The 16,277-nt window shown below is 58.6% G+C and overlaps 1 protein-coding gene across 1 annotated transcript; it reads left to right on the plus strand.

Annotated features, from left to right (window-relative positions):
- Positions 1-3,587: 3,587 nt before the first annotated feature.
- Positions 3,588-15,827, plus strand: LOC119096635 (autophagy-related protein 16-1). Its single transcript, XM_037219537.1, has 6 exons — positions 3,588-3,677; positions 7,868-8,000; positions 11,052-11,225; positions 11,568-11,649; positions 12,248-12,403; positions 14,865-15,827. Exons 1-6 carry the CDS (start codon positions 3,588-3,590, stop codon positions 14,956-14,958), a joined length of 729 nt encoding a protein of 242 aa, XP_037075432.1. The 3' UTR covers positions 14,959-15,827.
- The last annotated feature ends 450 nt before the right edge of the window (positions 15,828-16,277 follow it).

The raw sequence follows: 16,277 nt of genomic DNA on the forward strand, positions 1-16,277 counted from the left end.
CGGCCGGAGCCGATATCGAATTAGCTGCAGCTACTGCTATCCAGCCATTATTACGGCTGCCCGGGGCGATTTCGGCGGCTCTGGCCGCGGGCGCCGCCGGCTCTGGCTTCGGCGCAGCCGGCGCTGAAGGCGGACGGACGGCACCCAGCCGTGAAATCCTCAGCACACGTGCTCTGTGTGATGGCGCGCCAGCGATTTGGCGGCGCCGCCGCCGCCGCAAGCGCGCGCGGCGTCTCGAGCGAGGCTGCAGGAAGCTGTGGCAGCGGCGGATAACGCCGGGGTCGATCTGCCGTTGTCAGGCTGGAGCTGCACGCCCCAGGCTCGTGACAGGTGTCGGAGGCGGCCACTTAGAGCCTGAGAACGGCGACAAAGGGCGACGAGGAAGAAGACATCCTCAAAGCACCTGAAATGTGCCAGATGGGCGTAGTTAAGAAAGTTAACAGGTTTGGAAGTTCCTGAAACTGCCTGGGAACGATGCAAATCAATGGGCGCAGTTAGGAATGTTACAAGAGTCGAAATGCCCAAAATGTCCAGGAATGGTGGGGAGAGGATCCCTGCGTGCGCAACTTTAGTTGGTCGCCGGTGCATACATACCTGATGATTTTAAACGACCAAGGATGCACCACTGAGCTGGCTCTGCCGCCACTGCGTCCAAAGAATATTTGCGCCAGGCAAACTATCACGTTTATGCAGGGTGAGATAGTAAGACAAGCCTCGCTCCTGCTCTATGTACAGTGAAACTATTGCTCACTTATGTTCATGTGCTGCAGAAAGAAAACTAACTACAGTAAGCGACATCAAATTGTCTTGCAATTATAGGTGTTACTGCAGACGTTTGAAAGGCCCAAAGGCGGGTTTCAATAGTTTCATATTGTAGCATTCGGCGTATGGCGATGCATGGAAGGAATGTCCTGAAACTATCCAAAATTGGCATTGGAAGCCCGGACCAATACTCATTCTTTGAGGACCACCCCGTGCTTGTGCCTCCCATGACCTTGTTCAGTACATGAGGCGACCTTGCGGTATTCACTTGCCGTGCCTTTGGTCAACATCCCAGATTGTGTGAGACAGCTGGGTGTGTTGCGATTAGAGATGGAGCCCGGGACAAGGAGAGACCCCGAAAAGAGCCAAGGCAGACCGGAGTGAAGACAAGTTTTAGCGACTGGAGCACGCGCGGCCGGCCGGTGCCGCCGGCGCGTGGGGCGGGTCGGGCTGGCCCGTCGCTGTGACACGCGCGGTCGGCCGGTGCCGCCGGCGCCTGGGGCGGGTCGGGCTGGTCTGTCACTGTGACACCGGCCGTTCCCGCGGCTGGGTCACGCGCGGTCGGCCGGTGCCGCCGGCGCCTGGGGCGGGTCGGGCCGGTCCGTCACGACTTTGACTGTCGGCTGTGAGACCGCTCCCCCCCCCCTCAATACACCTTTGACTTGACCCCTGGCAAGAGCCCCTGCTGTATTCACGGCGGGAACACAATTAGATGTCCCGTAATGATGTGAGAAGTGAGAGCTAACGATGGGCTTGAACTAGCCAAGCCCCATGTGCACCTAAATGAGTGCTAGTGAGTGCGAGTGCTCAGCTAAGTCATGTTAAGGATGGCTGCCTTATTGCCGTGTAAAGGCATTATACGCGACAAATGAAGCCGCTGTTGAGGCCCAGAGCACAAATAACAACGGGATAACGTCAACATGCATCATCGTTTGCATCGTCATTGTGCACCGATATAATGGAATCGTGTGCTGCTCAAACTGGACTATGTTTCGTTCTCCGTTAAATGTGAGTTGTGTGGAGTAGATATAGGTGAGGGATGCAAGATACCGCATATTAAATACAAAATGAAAATGAAACGAACGTATAATATACCATAAGTCTCGTTTTGTACATTAGTAGATACATGCCAAATTTCATCGTGCTTTTACATCCGGCTAGTTTGGGAGGTAGATGGGGAGGTGATTGATTGTTTCGAGAGGTTTCGTGATCAGGTATGAAATGGATGAGAACTCACCCCCGCGTGACTTGTGATATCGAGCGCGTTCTCAGACCTTGGTGGCCACTTGACCATGTCGTGGTAAATAATCATTAGCCGTCGTGCCATCATCATAAAATGGTGTGGCGGGCTCGGTGTACTCAACTTGGTGCGCTATTGGTGACTTGCATTTGAAGGGAGCAGGATGGTGGGTGATCTGCATCATGAAGAAAGTCCGTAGGAACAGTCCGACGTAGTAGCTTCCTGTCTCCGTGGACAAATCAGGAATCCTGCACTTCTAGTTGCACACGACCCTATCTAGCCATTGGCAAGGTCTGCAGACTATTGTCATGTCAGCTACATCTTTGGTCTGCATTTCTGCATTTGACCCGCATTTGCTGGTCCGGATCTGCCAGCTGTTTAAATCTGGACGTGTTGACCCTTCGCCCCGTGAACCATGTTGAGCGACGGCCGCACGGCCATTGAGGGTGCTCAGCGCCGTGTTAATGGGCGGCGCGCCGTTGACAAAAACCGGCGCGCCGCGACGCGGGTGACTGGTTTATCGACACTTGGGCCTGTTTCGGGGCGTGTCAACAGGGCTCCGCCTCCACTGGCGGCTGTCCCAGCGTGCGAACGACTCACCGCCGGCGCAGCTCCCGTGCGGCGCGCCGGCGAGCGCGATGGCCGGTTGTTGTCAGTCTGCGGTGGCCGCCCAGCGCCGGCGGGCGCGAGCTGACCTCCCCCGGCAGAGCCGTACTCTTCCGGCCGCCGACGTCGGTCATCGCGCTCTTTTTGTGCGCCGTTCGTAGCCCCGCTTGTCGCCACTATGTGGAATCGTTACGAGCCTTTCAGCGCCGGCGCGTTGCATTGTACCAAGCGTTATGTCCGCGTGTTATCAGAAGCGACACGTGTGACGAGCCTGGATACCGGGCCGGCTGAATGACTCGTCGACGGCGGCGCGCAGACGCGCCCGGTCGGCGCTAGAGGGACGGCGTAATGGCAGCTCTTTGTGGGACTGGACGACGCTGGCCGCCGCGTTATTACACATTGTTCGTGAGCTGTGCTTCCGAAGTCCCACGCAACGGACTGGCCGATGGCCATTCACCTTGTGGCCGGCATGTGGGCTCCGGTCGGGCGGCCGCGCGCCGGTCCGCGCAGGGGCGCCACTCGGCGCGCGTCGCCAGCCGCCGCCTCTCCGCGCCCCGTCGGCCGGACGCGCCCGCCCCGGCCCATGTAAATGACGGTGGCGCGCGGGCGTGGGTCAACACGGCGACGGCGGGCTGAAGAGGCCGCGTGGGAGCCGCGCCGGGGACGTTGGCCGGAGCGGGAGCGGTTTCAGGCTGTACAGCTCGCGCCAATCACGTGGCCTTATGCAAACAGGACAGGCGTGGTGGCACGTCGACATTGTGCACTCGTTCTGGTGCCTGGATGCCCCGTATGTGCCCGCAAACCGACGAAGCAAGCGAGTCGCGCCAGCCCTGCCATCCAGCATATCAGTCCACTGGGGGCTGTGTTGTCAAGTGCAGTGTGCAGTCAACGATGACTGGCGCTCAGTCTCGTCCCACCGGCGCCCAGTCGCCATCTCCGGCCGGCCCGGAGTGGAGCCGCGGTGGGAGCTGCCGATGCCATGCCGATCCGCCGTCACCACCGGGACAAGACCTGTACCGACGGGAGCCGTGGCCTCCTCAGCGGGCCGCAGCTCGGCCAGCCCGGTCCTGTGAGCCGGGCGTGGCCCGCGGGGCCACCACCTCCGCTCACGACGGCATGCGCTTGCGGTACGTTTCGGGGTGACGGAGCGCGTTGAGCTGTCGGCGGTCGGTGCGGTGTCGGCACGCTCCGCTCGCTCCGCCGCGACGGCTGACGGCATTCCCGTCGGGCGGCGCGCACCGCGACATCGCTCCAGTCGCCGCTCAGGCCGGACGTGGTCGCCGTCGGGGCAGCGCCTCGCTCCCCGGGTGGATACGCCCGGCGAGAGCCGGTGGCCACGCCGGCATTGTGCGCCGACAGATGATTAACTCGTCCATCTCACTTAGTTTTGAACACCCGAGCTAATGATGGCTTTGTCACGACACTATCTCGTCATTAAATGTGGTCCATGCTCCTTTATAAACTTAATCTGAGTGCCTGTAATCGTGGGAGAGAGAAAAACGAGGAATTCAGATGCGACAATGTAACCGAATCAACCACATCAGCCAGTTCATATGCCTGCTTCGCTACTAACAATAGACGGACGTTTAACATGGCGCGTTGACTGGAGCAGGAATTAGTTATGTAGCGTGCGTACACAGTCGCACGCTGCCTTTAGTCTGGCGCCCGGCCGGGACTGGTGGGCAGCGCGGCGGCGCCGAGGTGGCGCTCGGCCCGAGCCAGCGCGTGCCGGCCGCACCGCTACGTCTCGCAGGCCGAACCGGCGGCGTGCGGCGCGGCCGCCGGCGCCGCGGCCGCCGCTGATCCGCCGTGTAAGTAGTCACGGCCGGCTTCGGCGCCGGCCGCGGCGCGCACAATGCGCGGCCGAGCCTGGGACGTGACGTGACGTGACGTGACGTGCCGCGGCCGGACCGCGCCTGATGATGTGCGGGACGTGCCACGACCGGCCCACACCTGGCGCCGCGCCGGGACGTTCAACTCGCCCCGGCAGACATCGGGGCGCGTGCGTGTCGCCTGGCCGCCGCCGGCCTCTCGGCTGACGTGGCGCCGCCTCCTGGCCGGACGCTGACGTCGGCTTCCGGCCCGATGACGGCCTGACGCGCGGCCGCACGCTGACACCGGCTCCCTGTGACGCCCGCAGGGCCGACGCTGATGCGGGGACTCGTCACTGAGTTGTAGTGTGCTGCTGGTGGGCAGGATTCACCCTCCGCTGAAGCTGCAGCTGTGTGTAATGTGCGGAGCTCCGTAGCAGCAGTGCGCTGATGAGAATGACGCGGGCCCGTCCGGGTCAGCTGGCAGACTGCGGGACTCTTATCACTATTTGTGGCGGGTTTTTACTTTCCGCATGAGTGCTGCCGCTTTACCAAACGCATTAAGCTGTCGGGAGGTGATCTTTCTTTCACGGACACCTGTTGACGAGGCCGTCTTCCGAACGATCGTGGCGCACTGGGACTACGCCTGAGTATGCCATGGACGGACACCTATGGAGATGCTTTGGCATAACCTCAAGGGCCTTGCTCGCCAATTGAGAGGAGGATCGTAAGAAAAAAAATCGGAAATAAAACTTAAAGGTAAATGGGTTGAACGTGATAGCCCTCCTTGGTTTTCTTTAAAAAAAAACATCTTGAAACTATGTGGCTGCGTTGATGTTATGTGGCCTCAGATGTACCGTGGCTCCCGTTAGCTGCCTTTTTCTTGAGACGGATGGGAGGCGAAAAGCGGGATGTCTTAATCTAACTCGTATGGAATCTCCGGCATTCAGTTCGGAGGTGTCGCGGGCTGCCCCACCCCCACCCTCACCGAACTCCCGGGCGCCTGCCTGACCGGCGGCCTCCGGGGCCCTGGAGATCACGCTGCATGTGCTGCGTTTGCGGACCGCCCCCCACACAGTAGGACGTGGCTGAGACCCGGCCTCGAGGCTCATCCCCCGCCTGGCATTTTGTTATCACACCTGTCGCGGAGGCGCTGAGTTACAGCGGCTGACTCTTTGGCAGAGGCTCTCTTTTCGTAAACCGCCCGTATCCCAGACCGTCGAGGATACTTTGAGAAAGGCTCCACAAGCCACACAGAGCGCTATTTATGTTGACAGTCGGCGCCAAATAACCGAGAAATCGGCTCACACGAAGCCCAAATAACTGTTGACAACTGTGAGCGCGCCGTCCTTTTTGCGCCGGTCGGCCGGGTGCTGCCGGCATTGGGCGGCGGTCTCAGCGGCCCCCATTGTTGGCCGGCCGGAGCGCGCCGGGACGCCGTGAGACCGCGGGGCCGCTCCCAGGACCGCTGGCCGCCGGCGGCGCGGGCGACGCGGGGACCGGAGCAGGGCTCGCGGGCCCCGGTGACGAAGAGGCCGGAGCGGTGCGCGGCCAGTCCGTCCGTGGACTTCTCTCCCGCCACCGGTGCCAGTTCGTACGCCACGGATAAGTGATGTGAGGAAGAGGGCTGTTCCTCAGGGGCGTGCATGACGGCTGTAGTCGCTAATGCGCAGGCTGACGTGCCTCCATATGAAAGATAGCAATAGTCATTAGCTTGAGCGATACGCTGGCAACACCGGCTGACTTATGCGGTGAATGCAGAGGAAGATGACGCCGATACCACTGCCGTTTCCGCCGCCCCGGTCTGCCGTAGTCCTCGGTCGCGGCGCGGTGGCGTGGCTGCAGGCGGCCTCCTACCGGCCCGCTCGTGGACCTGACGCGGCGTCCGACACAGGCGTGTGGGACCCGCCTGTCCCGGCCGTGTAACCCGACCCGGCTGCTCGGCACCGACGGCCGCTCGCGCCAGCGGTCGCCGGCCCGCGGTCGCCGGTGACGCAGCGCCGTTCCGGTCGTCGCCGCGCGCGCGCCCGGCCGCGATCGGGCAGTCATCGCGCCGTCATTGATCACCGCTGCTTGGGCCCCGGTCAGCGCCGCGCTTTCAGCGGCGCCAACGGTCGGGAGGCGCCGTCAAACGCCTGCCGCGGCCGGCGTCCAGCGCTTAGCGCAGGAGTCGGCTCCATGTCAGGGTGCTCCAGAAGCTGTCGCTGGAGACCGGTAAAGGCCCTGCTAACTCATATTGGCAGATTTTCAACTCGTGGCAATTGGCAGTTTCTGGACCGTTCCGAAATAACGGAGTCATCGCTTTCCTCTTCGGAACAGTCCAAGCGCGGTTGAGGTCATTCGTGGACCGGTAGTGCCGACCAGGACGATCGTTCGCGTTAACTAGTACATGCTTCGGTTGAGTGTATCGAGCCGCTGCCTTATAGAGCTGTATAGTCATATTACTGGGTGATCTGTCAAGTTGACAGATCATCGCGAAATTTGCTCATTTTTCCATCACTTGATGGTTTCACAGCTTGCGCCCGTGTGTTAAATTGTCGTGGTATTGTTGCGGTCGTATTGCGCGTGATCGTGCAAAAAAGTGTTGCGTCGGTATATTTTGACTTCTTTGTAGCAGCTTCACTTCTTGGAAACAGACAGAACTTGGAAACAAGACAAGTCTTTGCATGCTACAATATGCGTGCGCTTTGATGACGAGATGTACTTTTTTGCTCCATATATACAAAGTTGCCGTTTTTGAACATAGCGTCTTGTGCGTGCGTGCGTGCGTGCATGCGTGCGTGGGGGTGTGTTTGCGTATATATATATATATATATATATATATATATATATGTATATATATTGTATATATTACAATACATGAGCTGTACGTATCCGTATGCATACGTATCTATATGTATATGTATTTTTGTATGTATGTATGTATGTATATATGTACGTCATGGCCACGGGTGACCATGAGCCGAAGCACTGCTGATGCATACACATATCATGCACACCTGCACATATCAAGTATCGCACGCCGCCTTCGTGTGACATCGGATATTGGATGTGCCGCTTAGGATTAAGCGATTTAATGCTCGAAAGTATGAATGCATCCTGCGTAACACTCATGTTTGCACATATGATGTAATTGTGTGCATTGGTGACGCATTGTTGCCAACCTTCTGCTGAAAGCCGCTTTGCAGGCAGTAGTTTATATAGCAAAATTAGTAAAATCGTTCAAAAATGGTCGTGCTCGTCGTTTTACTGTATCGAAGCAAATGCGTCTGCAAATGAAATCATAATCTGCGGTGTGTTTGGAGCATCCGCAAAACAATTCCGCGCGCGCGCAGTGGCGCGATGTGACGCCCGGCGTCTGCAGTGTGTGACCCCTGCAGCGGCCACCTAACACCAGTCCCTGTCCGGCAGTACACGCTGACCGGTCACAACGGAGCCGTGATGGTAGGCCCGGTTCACGGACGGTTCCAACAAGGTGGTGAGCGGCAGCCGGGACCGCACGCTGCGAGAGTGGGACCTCGTCAAGGGCGGCTACTGTGAGTACGCCGCCGGCTGGGACGGGCCCTCGGGCTCTCCGCGAGGCCGGCCTCGGTCGTGCACGGAGAGATAGGGTGGATAGCTGGGTCTGGTGCCTGGTGGTCTTCAAGTGTAGAGCGGGTGCTGGCTTTCTTGACGTGCTCAGCCACGACGTTTAGTCAGTTTGACCGCTGGACCTCGGGATAGATAGCGGACAGTGTGTGCTTGGTGCGCAACTGCATACATGCCTCCGTGTGAAGGTTTAGTCAGTTTGACCGGTGGACCTGGGATAGATAGCGGACAGGGTGTGCTTGGTGCGCAACTGCATACAGGCCTCCGTGTGAAGGTTGTGGAATTTTTGCGCGACAGACTATTTTTTATCCTCTACCGAGCTTAGATCGGGCAGATACGGAGACGGCTCCATGAGCTTTGGCGGTAGCACACTGTCCCTGAATTCCACACGTCATCTTGTGGACACTGCCACCGCTCAGCACCGCCGATGCTTTTGTCGCCCCATCTCACGCGCTAGTCAGTCACCTGTGATGCGTGAGGGCGCCGAACTCGAACCGCGGCATGTTTGCCGAGCCACGCCGCGAGCGCTGCGTCTGACCGGCCGTGGCTTGGCGACGGGTGGAGCTCGTCCGGATCTGGTGCCGAGGGCGGCGCCCGGCGGCGGCGGCGGTCCGACTCCGCCGCGTTAGTCCCGAGCCGCCGGCTGAGAGCAGTGGCCCGGCGCGGCGCGGCGCGGCGGCGGCCGGGCCCGGCGGGAACTGGGTCCGGCGGGAGCGGCGCCGCGCCGCCGGCCGCTCCCAGCCGGCCGGCCGCCCTGGGAGCGGCCTGACCCGAGGACGGCGGCGCTCGCGCCCCCCGCGGCCCTCCGACGCCGCTCTGGTCACCCGCGGGCCGCTGTGGTCTCACGTCCTGCCGCGTCCCTGACCCGGCTCTCGCCCCGGAGCCCGCTCCATCCCTAACCCCGTCCCGGACCCTGTCTCAGACACCTTTCCAGACCCCGCCTCGTCCTAGACTGTGCTCCGTTCCAGACCCCGCTCCGTCCCCGCCCCGTCCCAAAACCCGTCCCAGACATCGTTCGAGACACCGCCTCAAACCCCGCCCTCGCGCCGGACCTGACTCCCCGGTCCACATCCTGTCTTAGGCTCGCCTCCTGCCCCAGACCTCATCCCTGACCCCGCCCTGGCGTCAGCGCTGGCCTCCCGTCCCAGACCAGGCACCCGTCCGGGACACACCGGTCCGGACCGGTGACTCCGGCCCGTCGCCTCGGTGTCCGCCGCCGACTGCCATTCCGTTTTGGCGCGTGGGAGTGGTGGTGACCCGTTTCGTCCGGCGGCTAGAGGCGTGAACATTCATTAGCTACCGGTGGCTATCGGCGTTATGCGTGATTAATGTGCGACTCGCGCGTTCTCGGCCGGCTACGTAACTGTCTTCGCACTCGTGACACATTTCACGGGCGATGAGCGCAGGTGCAGGCTGCGTGGCGACTCAACATCGTGCGACGCTCAGCACTGGCCTCCGGCATCCAGGCATGCTAATCTCATGCACCCCTAGCGGTGCGTGGCCCCTGGTGGCCCTGATGCCGTTCGTTGTGGGGTTCCACGCGGGTGGCACGTGTCCGGAATGCTGGCAAGCAGTGTTGTTCCGGGTGCGAGTCGGTCGTCCGGAAGGCTGAGTCCTGAACGCTGCAGGCGAAGCGCCGCGGACCGACTCTTGATCGGCGGCAGAGTCCTGCCGGCACTAAGCGGCGACGGGTCCACTTTGCGGTTATCGGGCGACATTTCCTCGCGTGGCGTGGGAGCGGTATTCCCCGTCGACGGAAGTCACACCGAGCTGGGGGTGGTTGAGCAGGGCGCATCCGGCGTCTGGTAACGGTCTCGGCGGCAGGCGGCCCGCGGTCGGTGTGTGCCCCTGGTGGGAGGGCAGTACCCCCGCGTGCATCAGGCCGTTCCTGCTTCAAACGGTGCACGTACGTTATGATGGCTGAGGCGGTTGTTCGTGCCGTTTAGTAATAATGATTTGAGGGTCTGTCGAGCGTAGACCCCACTGCAGTCGTTTAGACAGGCAGTCTCTTGCTCCGATTGTCGCGTTTGACAACGAATTTCCTTGCTGATGACTCCCAACTACCCGCTGTGCGCAAACGCTCTGCAAACTACGCCGAAACCTCTCCTCGCCGTGAAATGGTGGCACTAGATCAGAAAATTATTTGGCCCTGAATGGCGATGTTCGTTGTAGTAGCTGTACTTCATGTTTTGGGACGATGGCTCAGTATGCAGGGATCTTTAAGGGCCCTACCCGTTACGTTCTTAAGTGCAATTCTGGCCTATGGAGAGGCGCTGGGTGAGGAACACAAAACCGCTGGAAAACCTTATCGCGCCAACTGTCACACATGTAAGGTTGTTGCTCCTTTCAAAGCATTGATGTCCTTTATGACCACTTTCATACAATAATTCTCACAAACCATAAACCGATCATCCGCAATTTGTTCTCCCGTTTGAAGCGTCCAGCGCGGATGCTGTCTCGTTTTTTGCTGCCGTCCGCTGGGCCGCGGTGGCAGCAGCGCGTTGCTGTTATGACACGGCGGCCTGAGTGTGGACGGACGCTTTACCAGTCGGTCGGCCCACCGGCTGCGCACTCCGGGGACCGCCGCGGGGCACCGCCGGTCTGCGCGGCCGCCTCGGCTGGCGAGCGTCGGGCCGCTGTGTCCTGCTGCGAATGTGTATTGTTTCCGGAGTCGTGGCCGCCGACGGGGATCGATGAGCCGTCGTTAAGGTGCTTTTTGAGATCTCGGTTACGGCATGACAGCAATGCAACGTGTTCGGATGAGAGGAGGAAGTGAAAATCATAGGCTTGCTCTAGCAGCTGGTGCAAGGGCACGATTTTGCAATCAGTGACAGCTGCTCCCATTGATTGTGCCAACCTCGCTGACGGTCATGTGCAGACGAATCATGACACAGACATCTCATGAATCAATCATGACACAGCCATCTCAAATCAAGGTATTGTTGCCTGGTCCGTGGTAGCCGGAGGGGATGGGCTTTTGTTCGCGGTGCGGCTCCCCAGACGCGGACCACGAGCGGCATGCCCACTGGTCCTCCTTTCCGCAGGCGTGCGGACAATATTCAGCAGCAGCATCTGCTTCGACATCCTGGAAGGCGCCAGCTCCAGCCTCTTGTCCGGCCACTACGACAGCACCGTCAAGGTCTGGGACAAGCGGGACAAGGAACCGAAGCACGTCATCGCCGTGGAGGGTGTGGTCACCTCCCTGGCACTGGGTACAGGTCGGTATCGTGCTGCCATCTGCCGCTGAAACTCTAGTGCGAGCCACTGCCGCCTGTGGCGGTAGTGACCTACGTGACGCGACGTCTTGTGTTTTGGCAGCTGTTGTGATGGATTTACCATCCATGAGGTGTTTTTTAGCTCAGGTCTTCACTGGCCCCACGTCCGCCAGGAGATGGCGTCGCGGGGGGGGGGGGGGGCGTGGCAGCTGCATACCCCAATCGAAATGGCAAAATCGTAACACCCACGGTTACAGTTTGGCATGATCAGAGCGTTTCACCTGTCAGTATTAACTGCGCGTCCGGTTATACTTTGTCTGCAGTGATATTGGGCCCTTTCCACAGATTACAAGGTGTTGTGCTGCACGCGAGACGACGTTCTGAAGTTGGTCGACCTGCGGGCCCTGGCCGTGGTCAAGCGCTTCCAGTGAGTGAAAGTCTCTCGGCAGCTGCGAATGGTGCTGCTTTGAAGGACAATCTTGCCAAATGTTACGTTCTTGGGCAGGAGGTTTCGTTACTGGTTCATAACGTCAGTGACGTGATCGGAACAATGCCACTTCTATGCGCATGCTGTAGTGGCTAATGTCATTTCAATGCCTTTATGTTAGAAAACGTTATGAAAAAAACTCACGATCCAATGCCTTGCCATCACTTGCGTGGCGTTTTCACAATCTGCTTGCATCGCCAATTCGAGAATTCTAACGACCCTATTGTACCTTTCTTTGAGACAAACGTCTAAGGGGCTGTTTGAACGTTCAGCTGACGTTGTTTGACTTGAGCCGTCCGTCTGGGAACGGAGCGGCATCAGTGTGCCCCTGCGCCGTCCGTCTGGGAACGGAGCGGCATCAATGTGCCCCTGCGCCGTTGTCTGGGAACGGAGCGACATCAGTGTGCCCCTGCGCCGTTGGCGTCTGCGAACGGAGCGACATCAGTGTGCCCCTGCGCCGTTGTCTTGGAACGGAGCGGCATTAGTGTGCCCCTGCGCCGTTGACCTCGTCGGTGACGTGCGCCACCTCCGTGCCCAGGGCTGACGGCTTTCACGTGGGCTGCGACTACTCCCGGGCAGTGTTCAGTCCCGACTGCAAGTACGTAGCGGCCGGCAGCAGCACCGGCGACCTCTTCATCTGGAACGTGGCCACGCAGAAGCTTGAGAAGCAGCTCTCGTCCGTGTCTGGCAGTCCGTAAGTTGCCGCTAGCTAAAGGACGAATGCTACAGGTTCCGCTCTCTACCTTCTGGCTGGCGAGTGAGCCTGGGGATTCGTCTGTTCGCCTTTCATTAGCAGTGGTATTGAGGGCACGATTTTGAGGAGCATCCAATCGGTTTCGGTGGCTCTTTTGCGTAGGTGTTAAGGCCGTTGACGGCGCCGTCATCTCATCCCGCATCACGACGCCTGTGCCGATATGCTGGGCAAAGTCGACGAGTGGACGGCGAGCTGGGCGCGGCGCTCGTCGCGGGGGGACGGGCTGGCGAATGGCTCCCTCTGCGCTGTTGGTGCCAGCGGGCCGGTCGGAGGAGCTTAGCCTCGTTTGCCACCCTCACCGGGGCGGACGCGCTCGTTATGTCGCCAGCCACTGTCAGTGAACCGCACGGGGTTGCTCTCTGGATGCGGGGCAGCTTAGCCTCAGGGTCGGATGGCCTCTGGCCTCAAGGCGGCTCGTCTCTTGTTTGGAAGGAAGTTGAAGGCCTGCACATTTGAAGTATTGGCGGTTGAGCACTGTGCGTTCAGCCTCAACGTCATGAACTAAGACGCAAATCATGAAAGTACCAATGGGGGTTACTTTTGTGGTACGCCTTCCATTGGGCACATAATAAAGCAAACACTTGGGTAAACTATTACAATGCCAAAATAAGACTTACCGAACGACGGATACCGTCTCTGAGGAGGGTAAAGCTTTTCACATATGTTTTACAAAATGCTTATGTTCAGAATTTTTTTGCGAAATGTTCACAAATGTTTAGTTCAGAGTTCTGACGCTGAATAAGGGACCTTCGATATCACGAGTGGGGGAGGGGGGGGGGGGGGGTGCTGGTTAAGTGACGTTATATGGCGAACGTTATTTACATTGACACTTTTGCCAATTTGACCAGTATTTGCGCTCGGATGCCGTTTAACCAGCACCTCCTGGTGCAGTGAATGTCGATGATTCAGCATAAGACCTCTGAACTCACGCCGAAAAACCAGGAGCTGAAGACGTTTTTTGCTTAAATCATGCAACTCAAAGCACAGATGTGGAAGGTCCGTGGACCCTGAAAGCCCGAATGCCTTAATTTGAAATCTGAAGTTGAAGCTCTCAGCTCGTGGGAGCATTTCATCGTTTATCTAATCGCTGAGTCCGGAAACCCCTTAGGCTCCGCGAACTTCAGCGAATACTAAGCGTTCTCATTGTAGTCAGTTATGGAGCATGCTGCGCAGCGTCAGGTCGACAATAGCTTGATCAAAAATCTTCTCTCGTCCTGACTTAACCGCTTCCATCCTGGCCACGCAACGGCAACCACGACAAATTTTGTCTCCGGCCACACTTTGCCGGCCACCGACAACAAGAAGATATTTCTGCTCTGCCTGTGGAGGTCAACAAATGTTTTGTGATGACTGGTCGTTCCACACATGGAGTAGACACTTTGTAACAGTCTTGTCAGTACCCCGGCCGTACCCGGTAATCGATGCTGCAGGGCATGCAGTATCCTGGCGATACGCAGGTGCAGATCTCCTCTAAAATCGTAGCCCGTCAACCCGGATTTTATAAATTCATTGGGTGGCTGCATTTGTGGGACGTCCGTGCTAAATCCAGACTACATGGGGGCTTCACAGCAGTTGTGTGGTTCTGCGCGAACTCCCTCAGCTCGCTCTTGCGTCCTCGCGGGAAAGCCTAGATCCCGGGATATTGCAGATCCTCAGTGAATCTCCCAGAAGTGGATTTTAGTTCCAGATATGGACGTAATTTTGGATAGTGCGCGTTGTTGGGGCCCGGCGTTTGCTGTTTTTTTTTGTGCTGATCTGCCTCGGCCCGCGGGGCGGCGTGCCGCGGTGCTCAGGGATACCTTGTGTCGACCTTGTCTCAACACTTCTTTTCTTTGTCAGGCCAGGTGGGGCGTTCTTTACGCAGATTGAATAACAAAAACGAAATGGACCTTCGATAAGATGTTCATTCCTCCGCGAAGGTTATTACGGTCTAAATAGAATATCATGTGACTAACGTGCGTGTGAGTGAGCCGTGCACGCCGCGTGCTGAGAACTGCGTGTCCGGACGTCACTGCCGGCGTGTCTGTGCACAATCGTGATATCTGCAGTCGCATTCCGTGACAACATGAACACTTAGTTTGCGTCGCGCGAGATCGGAGGCTGGCAATAGCCATGTTGCCTGCCGGGATGTGGTGGGCTTCAGTCAACTGCCGCGGCACGTCGCAGGGTTCCAGTGTGTGTGCATATATTTTTCCTATATCATATTTTTACCTGCGTGAAATCATGAGAATAACACGATGCAAAGCAAGGTAATTAATGTATTTGCGAGGATAAGTAGCTGACCACGGGCCTCTGGTTGCCAGGGCAGCTGATGTGCCTCACTGGACCCTACGCCAGATCGCTGGCTTCGGCTGCCGGCCGCCCAGTCGTGTCTGCCACCCCAGACGGGCTCTGTTTGCAGGTCGTGTGTGATAGCCACCGCGTGGCATCCGGACGGCTCGTACCTGGTGAGCTCGGACAAAACCAAGCTGATCGCCGTCTGGAGCGACATGTGATTCGGAGACGGATCGGCGCACGCGAACTGGACTGAGCCGGGGGCGTCTGTGGCGCCGGGCTGGGACCCGCAAGCTGCGCCGGAGCCGACACGAGATCTTGTGAGCGGCTAGTCGGTGACGCGTCAGCTCGGCGTGAGGCGGAACGAGGCGTGGTCCGCCGCTGGAGTGACCCCGGCCCCGGAGCGAGGTGCGCACGCTCGCGCTCGCCTCCCTTCGGCCCGAGCGGGAGAGGGGCCGCGCTTGCCATGTGGTAGCTGACCTGGCAGTTGGAGCGCGCGGGTGCCGGTGAGTGTGGCCAAAAGTTGGCTCCAGTGTTACTCGGGGTCAGCTCTGCTCGTAACTGACAGGGCCTGCAGGCCCGTTCCTGATACTCAGCGTGGCGGCCGGCTGCTTAAACCGAGTGCGGTTGGTCTTGCTTGGTTGCCCTTAGTACGGCGTGTGGTCACCGCATTGACAGCTTTATACCGGAGTGGGTTGGCTGTGTGTGCATTGCTTTCAGTATAATGTTGGAGTCCCTAGTGTGAGTGTCGTGGCAATGCGTGTCATTGGGGTGTGGCTGTTTTGGCCTCCGCGACTGTGGTGGTGTCTTTGCATGACCTGATCCGCGGCCCCAGATCCACAGTCAGTTGGACGGGTGTCCCTAGCCTGCCAATGTGCGGTGCTAGCTTTTTTCACGTTTACCGCGTTCTTGGCACATGTATCGCGGTGTTGTTGACAGAGTAATCGCTGTGCTATGCCGGGTTATGCTGGTAATATATGCATGCGAAGCCGCCGGCCAATCGCGTCGGAAATTCAGCTGGTGATGCATCTGCTTCAGAAGTCTGCGTTGGAGGGTTGGTTTCCCAGAACCTCTTCCCGTGCTCAGTCAAAGCTGCATTAGCTCGCACCGCAGTGATCGGTACCGGTAAAGAGACTGCGCCACGGCCTCCGTCGTCAGTATCGCCTACAACTTCAGGAAAGTGAACGTAACGTGCGGCCACCGTTCAGCTGTCCGTTGCAACAGGTGCGTGTGCGTGTGCGTGTGCGTGCGGAACGGTGACCTCAGTGTGAAGCCGAGAACCTCGCGCTTGCTGGCCCGAGTTGCGGTTTTTGATGACAAGATAACAGTTCTGTCCCGACTGCAAGGTCGATGGATTTCGACGCATGGGATTCATCAGAATCGGCACGGTGTGTACGGACTGGATCATGCGCGATTAGGGCACGAGTACGTCCAACGTAGCTTTGTGAGGGGATACGTTGATGCAATCAAAGGCAAGTCTTTATTTAATGCTCCTTTACTATGTTAAATGGACAAGCTGCTTGGCAGCCCGCATGAAATG

The sequence above is a fragment of the Pollicipes pollicipes genome, unplaced genomic scaffold, assembly GCF_011947565.3.
Source record: "Pollicipes pollicipes isolate AB1234 unplaced genomic scaffold, Ppol_2.1 Scaffold_4295;HRSCAF=5057_pilon_pilon_pilon, whole genome shotgun sequence".
Taxonomy (NCBI): domain Eukaryota; kingdom Metazoa; phylum Arthropoda; class Thecostraca; order Pollicipedomorpha; family Pollicipedidae; genus Pollicipes; species Pollicipes pollicipes.

Coding starts and splice junctions, on each gene's coding strand:
- LOC119096635 (XM_037219537.1), top strand. CDS start 3,588: ATGCCGATCCGCCGTCACCACCGGGACAAGACCTGTACCGACGGGAGC. Junction 8,001..11,051: donor GCCCTCGGGCTCTCCGCGAG/GCCGGCCTCGGT, acceptor TCCTTTCCGCAG/GCGTGCGGACAATATTCAGC. Junction 11,226..11,567: donor CTCCCTGGCACTGGGTACAG/GTCGGTATCGTG, acceptor CCCTTTCCACAG/ATTACAAGGTGTTGTGCTGC.